Source organism: Echeneis naucrates, chromosome 23 (assembly GCF_900963305.1).
Source record: "Echeneis naucrates chromosome 23, fEcheNa1.1, whole genome shotgun sequence".
Classification (NCBI taxonomy): Eukaryota; Metazoa; Chordata; class Actinopteri; order Carangiformes; family Echeneidae; genus Echeneis; species Echeneis naucrates.
In genome coordinates this window covers 16,004,246-16,019,658 of record NC_042533.1, presented here as the reverse complement: position 1 = coordinate 16,019,658, position 15,413 = coordinate 16,004,246, and the positions used below count along the sequence as shown (strand labels likewise).

The window sequence follows — 15,413 nt, the reverse complement described above, 5'->3', positions numbered from 1 at the left end:
TCCAAATATGGTTTCTTCTGGCCAAGATGGCCAAATAGCTATTAATGTGGTGGACAATTGTTCTACGGTCTTGCTTTGTATTTATAATCCCACTATAATCCCAGGATCCATCTCCACCTACCATGTTGACAGCATCCTGGTCAAAGGGATTCCACTCCACATTCTCGGGGTAATGTGCTAGAACTTTGGACTTGAATGTCCTCTTCAGGGGACTTTGCTCAAAGTTTTCACCTGGGGAGACAAGAATCAGTGATTGGTGGTGATGATGATGAATTTCTGTGGTTGAGTGTTTTTGTGATTTTCAGGGAAGCGTTGGATACAAAGTACATTAGTGTTGCACATTACAGAAAACCAGATTAATATATTCATCAACTAATGAATCACGATCTGAAGACAATCTATCTGAATATTGTTGCTGTTTCATTGGTTTACAGCCACAGCTTACTGTTTTCTTGTGGCTGCTTCCTGCAGGACAATGTTTAATTTCAAAAAGCTAAAGTAAACAGTGATTTCAGTGAACTCCTGTGGTTTCTGAAATCCCCAGACCTGGATCAGTAGACCACCTTTGGCACGTTTTAGAACAGGGCATTGGCAGCTTGAATATGTAGTTGAATGTCAGGAAATTTTGGCATATGGAAAATCTAAGACATGGGGAACTGAGGCAGCAGGCAACATAATGGTTAGCGCTGTTGCCTGACAACAAGAGGGTCAAAGATTTGGTCCCTGGGCCTGTTCTCCCCATGCGTGGTTTTCTTCCCACCGTCCAAAGGCACACATGTATAGGTTAATTGGTTACTAAATTGCCTGTTACTAAATTGCCTGAGTGTCATTGTGAATGGTTGTTCGTTCTTGTCTGTCTCCGTATGTTAGCCCTGCCATGGACTGGCAACCTGTCGAGTGTGTACCCCGCCCTCGCCCAATGTGAGCTGGAATTGGCTCCACCATGCCCCATGAACTGGAAAGGGATAAGCGGTACAAGATATGAATGAATGAATGGTGAATGGAGAAATGCAGTGTTTGTGAGATGTTCCAACTGTTTCCAGGTGAAGGACCCAGCCATTGTTTGGGATCACTTTATTAGGGACATAGCACTGAGGCACTTTCTTCCTCCTCTGAGTGACAGCTTCCCTTCATGATGAATTACAACTTCTGTTGATCAATCTGATCAATCTATGTCAAAATTTTAATTTTACCTGCAAAACTAGTGACAATGTCAATCTGCCTCAGTTTTACTTCATGGTGAGTGCTATTTGGCCTTAATCCTAATGAACATGGTGACGAGATATAGTATTTGCTAAACATCAATTTTTCCCAAAGAACTTCCAAAAACAGCCAAAAACAGCCACAGGGATGTGCCACTATTGTAGACAATGTATAAATATAGAAGCGTAGTCTTGATACCAAATGATTGAGCAACAATGAAACGAAATACATTTAAAGATAAAGGTGAGCAGAAACAAAAATATTATTTGTCACACTGAATCCAAGTCCCCACTTGGTCACTACCATCTCTCTTCTAAGGGAAATTTTATTTACCTCTTTCAGTTTCACATACATTTGAATCTTTCAGTTTCACCCCTTAACTTGTCACACAGGGTGTTCATCATTTGAAGATGAAAAATTTGTGTTAATACAATAATGAAGAGGAAGGGGAGTGAAGAGCTGTTAATGGTGACAAAGACAAAACCTACAGATCCATCACCATGAGACAGAGCATTTAAGCATATAACACATATTTCTCTAATGAAATCCACATTATACAGTGCAAAGGGTGAAAAATAATTCTTGTTTAAGCAGCTGACTATTTACTTGATGAATCATTGGTCTGATATATGACTTTTCTTGAAATGTGCAAAATGGCCAGAAATTTTTGAATGCTAGACATTAGCATGTTTTGGCAGTATGTTGTATGGCCTGTTTGGGTGTCCAGCAATTTGTAGTGTGATCATTGTTATTAGAGTCATTTCTACATATCCTGTTTGATTATTGTTATTTTAATCATATTGTGTTTTGGACACGTAAAGTAATTGATGTCTCTAAGTTAATATTTCTTTTTAATCATAAATGTTTATATGATGAGGTCCTCCTCCCAGGAAATGACATGTAGAGGAGCGAAGGACAGGTGTTGGGAATGAGACAGCTGATAAGATAGGGGAGGGCTGTATTGTTTTTGGGCCGCTCTTTTTCGACTTTACATACTACAGTATAGGCCGAATTGTGCTTATTTTGTTGTGGACATTGCACTATTGAGAATATAATCAAATTTCTATTCGACCCAAATGGGACAGTGATTGTTTTATTGGCACGCATCAGGACTGCAGGTCTCCTCTGAACTAAGGAAGGCAGCTGAAACCCACAGACAATAGAAAGGCTCCCACAATTGTATTAAATGCTTCTGAACGATCCAGTTATCATGGTCACATAAGAAGACAGCTTTTCAGGAGCCCTACTGAAGCTCAACAAAACCTTTAATTTATTGACTCTCATTTGAAACAACACCTAATTAAATAGTTTTATTACTGTAATTCTGAGGGCCAGTAAATCAGTTGAGAATAAATGCAATTGGCCTGGGCGGCACATGTTTGTTTGTAACTTCCTATTTTATTTTGTAGACCTACCTCTCATCTCATTATAGGTCCTGTCTCTTTCACGCCTCCCCTAATGTATCTCACCTGTGTTCAATTGTCCTCTTTCCCTGTAGTATTTAGTGTGTGTGCTGGTTTATCACCATCTTTGTCCTCCATGTAAAGCATTCCAGCATTCTTTCCTTGTATCGTTCTCCTGTATTACTGACCAGAGTTTTTTACTCCAACTGTCCACATTGGCCTGGTTTTGGACTGACTGCTTGGAAACCAAACTTTTACCAGTAAAGACTTTTAAGTCATTGCCTGTGCATGAGTTGTGCATTTAAATGCAGTTTGTGTGGTTTTTCTAGCTAGGGCCGTGATAAACCGTACAACATGGCATTTCCTGAAGATGCACTTTGCAACACCAAAGGTCTACTCAATGCTCAGAGAAAACAAACTGAGGACAAAGCTTAGTCTAATTTACAGCAAGGTTGAGCTGAAAGCCTGTCATGGTGCTGTGGACCTGTTCCAGTTATTAAACAATCTTGAAAAACCTTTGCAGGGACTGTCGCTCTCCTAAAGATCCTACACCCATCACCACAGCAGAAACTGCAAAGTGTTTTCAACCTTAAAAATAGTTAAAACCTTTCTCAGAAACACCTTGTTCCAGGGAAGACTGAACACACTGGCCATGCTCTCAATGGAAAACAGACTTGTACTTGTATTTTTGAAGGTAACCATCTTCAAAAATACAGGCATTTAGAAATTTGCTGGCCAGAAGGAAAGGAGGGCAAAATGTTGTGTCAAAAGTCTTTCTACTGGCCTGTGTTTGGCATCATTATATTCCGCTGTGTTGTTTTGTGTTCTGATTAAATTATTAAAGAGTTTTGGGTGTGGAGTTAAGGTAAAAAATTTGTTCAGGTAATACATAAAATTTGTCCAGCTGAAATCATAATAGAAATATTCCCAAACCATTAAAAATTGTTGAGGGGTGCCACTAAGGCTGAATGTAATACCAAAACTTTAACTTTATGTTTTTCAAGCCATTCCCCTGCAACCACCCTCATATTTGTGGTTAAAATGGAAAAAAAAAAAAACCCGAAACATTTGTAAGTTTCTCTGAGGAATGATAGAGGACAAGACTTTGCCTCCCTCTATTCTATTAACGTTTTGATTTGGGAGATCTAAAATGCCCAAATTTAGTGTGGTACTACTGGACTGCACAGCTTCAACTGATAAATTTTTGACAATTTCTCTCTTTTTTCAAGTGAACCATTTTTGTACACGGCCCCCACACTGACTGCTGAAAGAAAGTTTGCATGTGCACTTTTAGATAAGGCTTTGAAAACAGCTTGTGCTGATTCTCATTTAAAATCTATAAATATTCATCTTAAATGAATACAATATAAATGGGTTATGAAGACATATGTCACCCCAGTTTACAATTATAAACGGTGTCTGTTGGTATTGTATCCAAACAAATAAATTACATAAGAAGGTAAAATAATCACTGACCAAGCACTGCTCCAAAGATGAGGCAGATGCATTTAAGAAGGTATTTCAATACAACGCATGCTAGCTTCGATGCTACATTGCCTCTGGGCTCTGCTGTTCAGAGGCAGAAGATAACAGGGCTATCGGGGCCTGTATGGATCAAGAGAGAGCAACCGCAGCATTGTTAAGAGTGGCATGGATATTGGGCAAAAAGAAAAAGCCGTTAACAGAATCAGAGACGGTCAAGAAGCGTATGCTGGCATCCATTAAGGAGGTGGTAACAGATGAAAAAATGTGAAATAGTATTATCGAATAGGTCAAGCAAATTCAAATTTTTGACACGTTGAATATGAGGAGAGTCCCTTGCATCTGACTTTTTCGAGATGCTTTTGGATAAGCTGAGCTGCACAGCTGTGTCTCCATGTTTGATTTTTTGATGGAGAATGTTTTTGTGAGGATCTGCTTCGACTAATTCCCATGGAGGGACACACTACTGGTGAGATTCTTTTCACCAAAATTGCTTCATTCTTTGAGGAGAACAACTTGAATTTAATGCGCATCAACATGTTGGTGACAGATGGAGGGGTTGGGAGGATGGCAGCCGCAGCTCCACAGTTGAGATCTCTGGATTGCCTCATCCACCAAAGCCTCCTGTGTGCCAAGCTCAATTTACAATTAGAAACTTCATGTCAAGTATTTCCCTTTTTACTTGTAACACTGAAATTTATCTTCTCATTGTCAACTGAGGATAACGAGCTGTAAAGTTGTGTTGGTACAGTTATGTGCAATTAAGTGGATGTTTCTATTAGTTAATTGCATTTCTCTAATTGTCTGTGTCTCTGATTTTTCAACTTTGTATTCCCATTTGAATTTAGCAATGCCTTGGGCCTATGTGTCTTAGTGCATCACATTGTGCATATGTTGTTCTGCATTTACAAAATAAAATATATTGACTCCTTCAGTATGTTGATGTCATTTCTTTATTCGTTGCAATAATTACTCATATTCTCAGGCCCCTTATTTTGCCTCAGTTTAATGAACTGGCCCCAATTCTGTCAGGTTTTGAGTTAATTCTGTCCTGTTTTATTTTGTAGTCCTGGTTCTTTCGTGTTCCCCGTTACTTTACTTCCTGGTTGTGTCCCATGTTGATTGCCTTCCCTGCCCTAATGTGGATCACCTGTGTCTTGTCTAGCACTGTATATTTAAGTCCTGTTTTCAGTCTAGTCCTTGTCGGATCCTTGTTGCTTGTCCACGCGCTGCCTTGTTGTTTTGTCTGTGCCCTGTCCATGTTTTCTTGTTCAGTTTATGTTGTAAATTTAGTTTAGATTAAAATCCTTTTTTTTTCGTCACCTACCTGGTTTCTGGCTCCTGCAATTGGGTCCTCACCCTACAATGCACTTCACCGTGTTTTCAGCGTGACAGAAGGATCCAACCAGTAATGGACCCAACGGAGTCTGTGCTTGCTCTGGGGACCGTGCGGCTACCCGTTCCGCCTGCTTTTCGCCAGCCCCCGGGACTCGGTTTTGTGGGTCTCCAGACCTCCCGCCAGGAGGATATTCAGGAAGCGTGGATGGCAGAGGTTGGTCGGCTGTCGTCCCTGCTGCGGGAACTGCAGGGACACCTGCAGCGGACCTCCAACCCACCCATGCAGCCACCTCCCGCTCCTGACCCTGCTCCTGTCCCGGCTGGGCTGCAGCCGTCTTGTGTTCCTGTTCTGGCTGGGCCGCCGCCTCCTGAGCCTTCCTGGTTGTGTCCCATGTTGATTACCTTCCCTGCCCTAATGTGGCTCACCTGTGTCTTGTCTAGCACTGCATATTTAAGCCTGTTTTCAGTCTAGTCCTTATCAGATCCTTGTTGCTTGTTACTTGGCCATGTGCTGTCTTGTTGTTTTGCCCATGCCCTGTTAGATTTGTCCATGCCTTGCCGTTTTGTCCATGTTTTTTGTTCAGTTTGTCGTAAATTTAGTTTAGATTAAAGTTTTTTTTTTTTTTTTTTTTTTTCCCCCCCTCTCTCTCTTTTCTTGTCACCTACCTGGTTTCTGGCTCCTGCAATTAGGGCCTCACCCTGCAACGCACTTCACCGTGTTTTTGGTGTGACAAATTCCAAATTAATTGAACAGCTCTGCCCTACATAGTTACATCCAGGATTTAGATTTATCAGGAGATCAAAATTTATAAAAGTGAATAAGACAGTTGATCTCATGGGCTACATCATAGTGAAATACTGCATCAAGCATAGATTACTATCACTTAAAATGGGAGGAGCAACTTTGTTTTAAGTTGTGTTTTTGTTTTCATTTTAGCGCTAATAATTCAGTGATGTGTTATCTATTGAAATTATCTCAGCGACCTTCATGGGTGATAGGTTGCCTTTCGGTCTCACTTTAAGAAAAGTTGTAGTCTGAAAGATTTCTAAAATGTAATTGCTGTAGCTCTAACCTAACTGAAAGTCTTATCCTTGGCCTAGGAGGTTTGAATTGGGCTCACAGATACTAAGAAAACTAGTTATAACCATTAAATGTGAAGATTCAGAAAATTATGGTTGAAACGGTTGAACTGTGGAAGGCTGAAATATTAGTCTAGAGATTACACTGGTTTCTGATGTGTGTGTGGAGCAAGTGATAGAAGCAGAAAGCGAAAGTAAGGTGTTGCTCTCTTTACCTGTGGCTGCAGCCCCTGGATCCTTGCCTTGGCGGTCTGCTTCCAGCCACTGATACAAAGCTACAGACAAACAGCATGCAGAAAGACAGAGTAGAACAGACACAATAAGTTAAAAACTCAGGCACAGAAACACAAATTAGTGGATGAGCTGTGCACAAGCATGACAATGTCAAAATACGACAGAGGAAGACAGGAGGCAGACCACTGAAACAGTTTACTGGTCACTGAGATTGGTCATGTCTCAGGACAGACAAGTGAAGGAGGTGAAATGATTTCAGTGTTCAGGTTTTTTCAGTCTTGGTTAAACTGTCAGGAGCTAAGGGTTCAGGGTTAGTGACAAGACAGATTCGGTCAAACCAAGCAGGAGTGTTTGCTTAGCAACAAACAGATGGCACATTTGCATCACAGGAAAAGTCCATAGGGTTTTTCACACAAAGACCACATGACAGGTTATGGTCCTACATCTCCTCTCGACATTGTAATTGATCCTTAATTACAATTTTATTTATAAATGAAGATTCCTCAATAGACTGGCAACCTGTCCAGGCTATACTTGTCTTTGGCCAGAACATTATCTGGGATTGGTTCCAGCTTGGCCTTGAAAACGGATGGATGGATGAATTTTTCAGTTACTGACAAATGAAGTACAAACATTCCTCCCCCAATAAGTGACCATAGTATATACATACATACGCACACACTAAATAAGTAAATAGTGAGATAGAGAGATAGATTGACAATGAGGAGACTGACTATGGGGCTGGTCATCATTTCACACTGGAGGAAAATACCCAACACAAGCATGCACAAAGACACATATGCTGATATGCGAATAAAACACAAAAGGGCCTCGCCATATGCTGTCCCTAGATAGCGATGCATTATGCATGTAGATTCTATTGTCCTGCTCCACTGGGTTATTAAAAGCTCTCTATGTGTGTGTAACCCAGACAGGGAGTGTGACTGACTGAAAAGTTTTGTCTACCCTGCAGATTCACATTACTGTGTGTCTTTGAGCAGCTAAACAAAGGCGGGCTTTCTGAGCTTCACCTTAAGTATAGTCCTGTGTGTCAGAACTGTTTGCATCCTGTGTATCTACTGAGGACATTCAGTAATTTTAGTCAATTTATTCCAGAGAAAAAGAGAAAACACAATTACACTTACTCACAAAAATATGAACTCAGAATAAACAAGCAACTTCTCTTAAGAGACACCAACAAAATATGTCGCTCCACCATGTAACCTCCACATATTTCACATCTGTACCCATCATCATCATAGCAAGACGACAGGCCTTGAATCACTGCACGTTACCATTACAGCAGATTAAGGCTGAAACAATTCCTCGAGTAATTCGAGAACCTTGAGTGCAAAAAATGATTGAGGAATTTCCTCTGCCTCGAGGAATCATTTAATTTTTACAGAGCATGGTATTTTGCCCGGACTACAGGTGTCTCTTGTCACTCTGTGTGCCAGAAAACACAAACAAATGCCCAAAAGCTGCTGTCTGGTAGGGTGATCTACTAACAGGGTAAAGAACCCTGATCTAAGTTTTTATAAGCTGCGGAACAGAAAAAAATAGCATTTAAGACTAGAGAAGTGGATACAGGCAGTAAGACGAGAGGCATCAGCCTTGAAGACCAGGTAGCCAGAGTGTTTTTTTGGGTAGGGACAAATGTGAAAAGGCACGATCATCTCTGTGCACAAGGGACTTTGGAGGAAAAATAACCCATTTTCTCCCTGTTAAGCTGAACCTTGAATCCAGCATTTTTACCCATGATATGACGGTGTGAGCTGTTGCCACTGGAGAGGAAATGTGCTGCAATTGAAGCAGAGAAAAACTTTTTAGCCTGATGACACTGATTTAACCACTGTCAGGTATAAATTCTTAATGTTTGAATGATTTTAAATAAATTTCTTCAGTCTACAATGCATCCATATAATCGGTCAGTGACACAATCATCTGGAATGACAAGATGCGAGAAAGAGCCACAGAGTAGGGAGTTCCAAGTTGCATTGCTACGTTTATTCTTTAAAACAAAATACAGCGGGTAAAATAAACACGTCACCATTTTTCTCAGAAAATATATTTTCAAAAGTGCCAAAATCACACCTGAGCAATGCATGCAACTAGTTTCTCCATACAGGAGGCATCTTGAAGCTGTTATTACCAACAAAGACTTTTGTATGACATATTAAATAAATTTAAGTGAGTGTGTTCTATACTTTTTCCATGTGTTATTCCGTTTTATCACACATAATTTATGGAAACCTAAGGTTTGATTTCTTTGCATGGGTTGTTATCGACAACTGGTGAAAATTTCATGTCCTAGCACCTTTAGAAATATATTTATGGAGAAAAATATTAGTACTCCATTCATTGTGTAACTAAAATGGGTGCAGAAATGTTGAAACATTCCAAGTCCTCGGCCTGTGGAAATATTAAAAAACATCTGAGGTCCGCCGCGGATGCTTAAGCGGTAAGCCAAGATGGCACTGCCGATACTGAGCAGCAACGGGAGCATGGCAATGCTCAGGATATTAGCAACATTTTTGCAGCACTAACGAAGATCACTGAAGATACGGAGAAGCTGGCATAAATACATCATGCCACAACATTGGTGGAGGCCAAACTCACCTCTCTAATCACAAGAATGGATGATGTGGAAAAATGAGTGGAGTACTTGGAATGGCAAGCTAACCCACCAGCTAGCAAGACAGATGTGGGAATGATATGGAGGCATGGAGAATCGCTCACAGCACAACAATGTTCGTTTTGTCGGCATTTCCGAGGGCAAAGAAGGGAGGCATGGTGAAGTTTTTTTGAGGAATTGATGTCGGAGCTCCTGAACATAGAGGGGAGTTACGAGATTGAGCGGGCTCACAGAGTCGCAAGCCAGCACCCTTCACCAGGTAATAGACCCAGACCAATACTGAATCAAAGGCAGGCTGAGCAGTGAAAATAACACCCATAATGCTCTTCCTGGACTATGCTAGAGCCACCCAGATAAAATATGACAAATTCAAGAAATGTAAGCAACAATTTCACGAACGGGAGGTGAGCTTCAGGCTGCTGTATCCAGCTAAATGGAGACTCAAGACCACCAAGGATGAGAAGACATTTGACTGTCCCAAAAAGGGCATGGCTTTTATAGACGCTATGCAATAAACTAGCAAGGCAGTGGCTATGTATCGGTTGTTGTGAGCTGTGGTGGTTTTCATCCTTTTTTACGCACCCAAAGTGAAAATCTTAGATTCTGGTTTTGACTCATCTCTGTGGTAGCAGCGCACGAGGGGCACGAGTGTACCCTCATGGACCAGACATGGACCGTCAACATTCCGGACTTCTGTCAGAGGGACTTTTTCAGCGGTTGATATGTACAAAGTTCAGATTCAGTTGCACACTCTTTATTTTGCCATTGTTATGGGGTGGTTTGGGTTTTGTCATCAACATAAATTAACTGAAATGTTCTCAATATGTAGCTGTGTTGCATTAATGTGTAAGCCGGCACAAATAATTTTAGCGTGTCTGTCCACTTGGAATCTTTGCTAGTGGAAAAAGGTTATGACTATGCTAAAGAGGAAAAAATATGTCTTTCTCCAAAAAACACATATTTCACTAGAGGAGTCTAAAAAGCTCTGTGGAGGATGGGTGGGATGGGCTCCAGTAAAAGTAAAGGCGTTATAATTTTAGGTAGCAAACACTTACAATTTAAATGCCTTAAACAAATTAAAGATAACTTAGGTAGGGTTATTGTGTTGGCTGAAATACAGTCCCAGAAATTAACTTTGGCCAGTATATATGTTCCTAATGTGGATGATCATAATTTCTTTATAGACGTTGAACGGAAGCGACAAACTGCTGGAAATCATGCAAACATTTTAGGAGGAGATTTCAATCTCTTAATGGACCCAGTTCTCGACCACAGTGGCGCAGCACTACTTAAGGAGCAAAGGTCCTTTATGACACTAGATTTTGCAAATCTTTGGGTCTGGTGGACATTTAGAGGATCAGGAACCCCTGAGGAAGAGATTACACATAATTTATAGTTGGCTAGATTTTTTTTTTTATTATTATCCAAAGTACTCACTTCCTCTGCTTTGGGATGTGAAATAGGGAATATTGTAGTTTCTGACCACACCTTTTTGGAATTGTCTCATTATTACCTCAAACGGAGAGAAGACAACGAAGCAACGAAGGATACAGGATGGCTTAAGGAAACTGACTCAACTAAAATATCAGCATAATAATACTTTATCCCAAAAAAGTTGAATTTAACTTATTTAGGGCTAGGAAAACTTACTTTGAGTCAGGATATAAAGCTGGAAAACTGCTTGCCAGTTATATAAAAGAGAGAGAGCACTATTTTAATTCTACCATTCCAGAAGAACAAGCCGCAACTCTTTTATTAAAATGGCCCTGTTCCAGGCCAGGACTAGAGAACATCTCAAGGCTGGAACTGTCAGCAGCAGTGAGAGTTCACAATTACACACCATCATTAAATGCCTCATTGGTCTCCACTGTGCTATTCAGAATGGTTTCAATTTCATGGTATGTGTGCAGAGAGGAGATGGGGAGGATGTAAAGAAAAAGCAAAGAGTAGGAAACTAGAAGGTAAACAAGAAGGAAAGTGAAGGTTAAAGAGAAGGGTTTAGGACACTGTTCTATCCCGTATTGGTGACTAGTTCATGTGAGAGCAGGGAGATTTTTATTTACTTTGACTTATCACACGGATCAGAGGTCAGGATGAGCTGGAACTCAATCAGAGGGAGATCAAATTTCAATTAAACACACACACACACACACACACACAGCTTACTGAAGAAATGTGACACAGTTGGTTTAGTTCAGCACTGAAATAAGTGCCAAGGTCAGTGGCAAACCAACACTGTTTGACTAGTTCATCTAAATCAGGTGTGTGTCCAGATGAATAGTACGAAGATGATGAGCCTTGGAATGACAAGAAGACTAAAATTAAGTTTTGATCTTTACATTCCAGGACTATTTAAACTAATCTGACCATGTGGCCTCGGGCATTTACAGGATTTAGTGTCAGTGTTTGTAAAGTTCCACCATGCTCTAGTCTTTGTCCAAACTCTCATAACAAGAAGAAGTCAATGAATAACAACAAAGAAGACAATAATGACACCAGGAAGAAAATGATGACGAGAAGATAACAGTGACAACGTAGATGATGATGACGGCTGCAGTGGTTGATGTTAGTGTGAGGGGAGAGAGAAGACATAAAGACATTTCCCAAAGAAAGCGCAAGATAGGATCTGTTGATGTGCTCCATCACAGCGATGTGTTCACTCTAGCCTGACGGAACTATTGCCATGGATTACTCTAACAGGTTTAACAGCAGCCTGGTCGGACTCACAGGCAACAAGCAGAGGACAGTGTTCAACGATGCATGAAATCACTGCGAGGGGGTCAGAGTGCTGAGCTGGAAAAGAGTGAAGAATAAGAAAGTAGCATCTCAAAAAATAAGAGCACATATTTTCCAGATAGATAGTAGATGATGTTATTAGATCACACTTGACAATAAAAGCCTTGGAGGCCTCATTACCCAGGCACATTAGTGTTAGCCAAGTCAACAAGAGCTTCAGTCTGCATTGTTGGGTCTATGTTATCACTGGGCAGTATTAGCATGGTGTCTTTGTGTTGATTGACTCAATCCTGCTCAAATCCCTTTGTCTTGTCTTGTCTTACTGTAGCCTGAGGCCACTCCCACACCTCTGAGCTTCACAAAACTACAATTGGAATCTTCCAATTCTGGCATGGGAGCTTGCTGGATGTAATGAATTTTAATTGGCAGATAAAGATTGGAGGGTTGAACACCTGACACAGTGGATTATCTGACAGCTGATGTTTCAGGGTATGTGAAGTTATATGTACAGCAGTGCAAGAGTGTGTGTGATTTATTACTGAGATGTAACTGTGACTGTCCCTTAATGAGCATGCACCACCTGTTCATGTATTTATACTATTTTGTTATTCTGATTAATTGTTATTCAGCAGAAGTAGCTCCATGGCATTGTCACATTGTATATTGTTGCCCTTTGATGTTGTTGAACTTGTGATGGGGCAATAGAAAAAGAAGGAGTAAAGTCAACTTGAATTTCACTCCCTGGCATGGGTTCCAAAACACAGATACTGCAGTTCCCATAGTCCAAACATGTAATTTACAATAAAATCAAAATTGGGCAAAAAGGACAGGAACAGACTTTGGTGCATGTCTATTGTGTACCATCACTAAAAGTTGCCCCTCCTTCAATAATGCATGAATTGAACCTTAATAAACTCTAAACAAATGAGTATCCCGCGCGGTGATCTGGAGTACAACAAGCTAACACTCTGGTGGAGCCAGATTGTACACAACTGCAGGTTTTGGCACCTCTGTGCAGGCTAATTTTTTCAGCCTGGGTTGCTATCATAGACTGAACCTCTGTAGCAGGTGCTACACACCTTATTTGAACTGACCTCATGTCTTTATCTATCGCTAACATGTCAACCATCTCCCTGCCCATATTAGCTCTTCAGTCCTCTCATCTTTCAGCCCCACAATGCTGCCCCAAAATACATTTGGTGTTAGAATGCCAGTGGTATTTCAGGCTCTGCTGTGAGCCAGGGAGTATTTATATCTCTGAGACTATGTGGCATCAGTCAGAAACTTAGTGCACAACTAAGTTTCTGCCTGACTAAGCAGCTATTTATGGTAGTTATTAAACTGTGTAATTAGCATTCTAGTCTGGACCAAAGAGCTCATTAACTACATTGAGTGACTACTTTATTCTTCATTAGGAACTCCATCAAATACTGGGTAAGATCTCCCTTTGCTCTCAAAACAGGTTGGGAGCCAGTGTTCTTGATAGCAGACACAGAAAGAGAAGACACTGTAAACCCTGATGAAGGCTTTGCTGGTCTACAGGAAGTCTGGCCCTCTCAAGAGAACAATGGGCTCAGGGAAAGGAAGGCAGAGGGAGGGAACCTCAGCCAACAAAAAGAGAAAGTATAGAACACCATTTAATGTGGGTCACTTTAACAGAATAATCAGTTAATCAACTGTAGCTGCGCCATGAATCTTCAGCCTCTTCTCACCCTCTCTGTCTAGTTATGAAGCTTTATGTCCTTTAATCATTTACCTCTAGGCTCACTCTATTTAAGAAATTAAGAAATTAAGGCCCAAGAACATGTGCTTGTTCTTGGGCCTTAATTTCATGTGAAAATAGGATGACACAGGATTATGTCATCCTATTTTCATCTTCAATACAAAAAAAATATGGATTGATACTGAAATAATGAAGAATTAATGGTGTTAAGACATTTTGAGAAAAGGCTATTTCTGGATAATACAAACTAATTCAAAGAGAATATAGACAACAAGTGACATGTGAAAAGATGCAAAACAACGGGAACACACAACTGTTTATGTGCGGGAACACTGGGGAAAACTATCTTTCAGAGTCATAGCTTTGTAAATTTTCATCTTTCTACAGACACATGGACTTTACTGCTTTGAACTTTGGTCCAGAGCTTCATTTATACACACTCTCGCTCTCTATCTCTCTCTCACACGCACACACGAGCCACCACAACATCACTGTGATATGCAACAAGAGGACGCTGCCGCCCCCCCTTTACCACCACACACGCACTTAAATGTCGTAGACAAAGTAAACTTAACCAGTGAAAAATCCATCACAGAGGATGAGAACAGAGGAAGAAACAACAGTATTTTTTAATCAAATACACAGGTTCCAAAGGTCTGTGGTCTGGTAACCAACTTTTATCTACTCTACCTTGAATGCAACACATGACCAATCACTGAGAGGGAGCTTGCTTTTAATTTATCTTGTTTTGTATAATCACGTCACCACAGAATATCACCTGCAGCGATTTCAGCTTCAGAGCTGCAGATCGCAGGGCCCGTCTGCTTTTCTCTGTAACACGCAACATGACAGCAGTTGACCTGGCAGCCTTTGGGGTGTTATACACTGCTGCAGCTATCTGTTGGTGCTGGTATAGTTTTTTCAGAGGACTGTGTGGTTCAGTTCGGGTCGGCGTTTAGTGATAGGGTTAAACACCAAATAATGAAAAGCCCCTACCTGCCAACTCGTCCGATTCCAGTCCACTTTCTGTGTCTATCCCACAAATAACAAAATAGTGAGCGAAGTGGCAGGCCGCCGGGCCGGACGCCCCGTAGCTTCCACTCATCCCGGCTTCCTTTGCAGCACTTTCAGCTGCTACTTCCAGCAACACATCTCCTGGGAGAAGGGCGATTAGTTGGATAGAAGAAACTGCGTCGATTCCCGTCGTAGAATAAAAATCGTCGGTGTTTGTGACAATTAATCCGCGGGAGTTCTCGTGTCGATTACTACGTCAGTGGAGGTTGCCGACACTGACTGACGGAGCTGCAGGGACACAGTGCTGAGTAGAGAAGTGACGTATGACAACGAGTCGAATTTATTGAACGACTCTTTTAACTGAACGATGAAACACGAGTCGAAGTTGTGTGCCGTTCGTTTGCGCTTCCCAGTTTCTTCTTGGAGATTCGAGTGGAACCATGAGATATGATGGAGCATGGCCATTAAGAGCTTTGTACATTAGGAAAAGGGATTTTGAATTCTGTGCTGAATTTCACTCCAATGGGCCAATGAAGAGAAACTAGCACAGGACAAATGTGATCTC

General features: G+C 41.0%; 1 protein-coding gene across 10 annotated transcripts in view; it reads right to left on the bottom strand.

Annotated features, from left to right (window-relative positions):
* Positions 1-15,123, bottom strand: part of LOC115036785 (DENN domain-containing protein 5B-like) — a 53,176-nt gene extending 38,053 nt beyond the window's left edge. For 5 of the 10 annotated variants that reach the window (XR_003840429.1, XR_003840430.1, XM_029495129.1 and 2 more), the window contains exons 1-3: positions 14,831-15,123; positions 6,722-6,781; positions 122-231 (exon numbers count right to left, since the gene is read on the bottom strand). Coding sequence is in view for 8 of the 10 variants with exons in the window: in XM_029495129.1 (XP_029350989.1) it covers positions 122-231; positions 6,722-6,781; positions 14,831-14,939 (279 nt within the window). In the remaining 2 variants the exon portion in view is untranslated. The remainder of the gene's footprint in view (positions 1-121; positions 232-6,721; positions 6,782-14,830) is intronic. The other 5 variants (XM_029495134.1, XM_029495132.1, XM_029495133.1 and 2 more) reach the window with 2 other exon arrangements.
* Between the last annotated feature and the right edge of the window lie 290 nt (positions 15,124-15,413).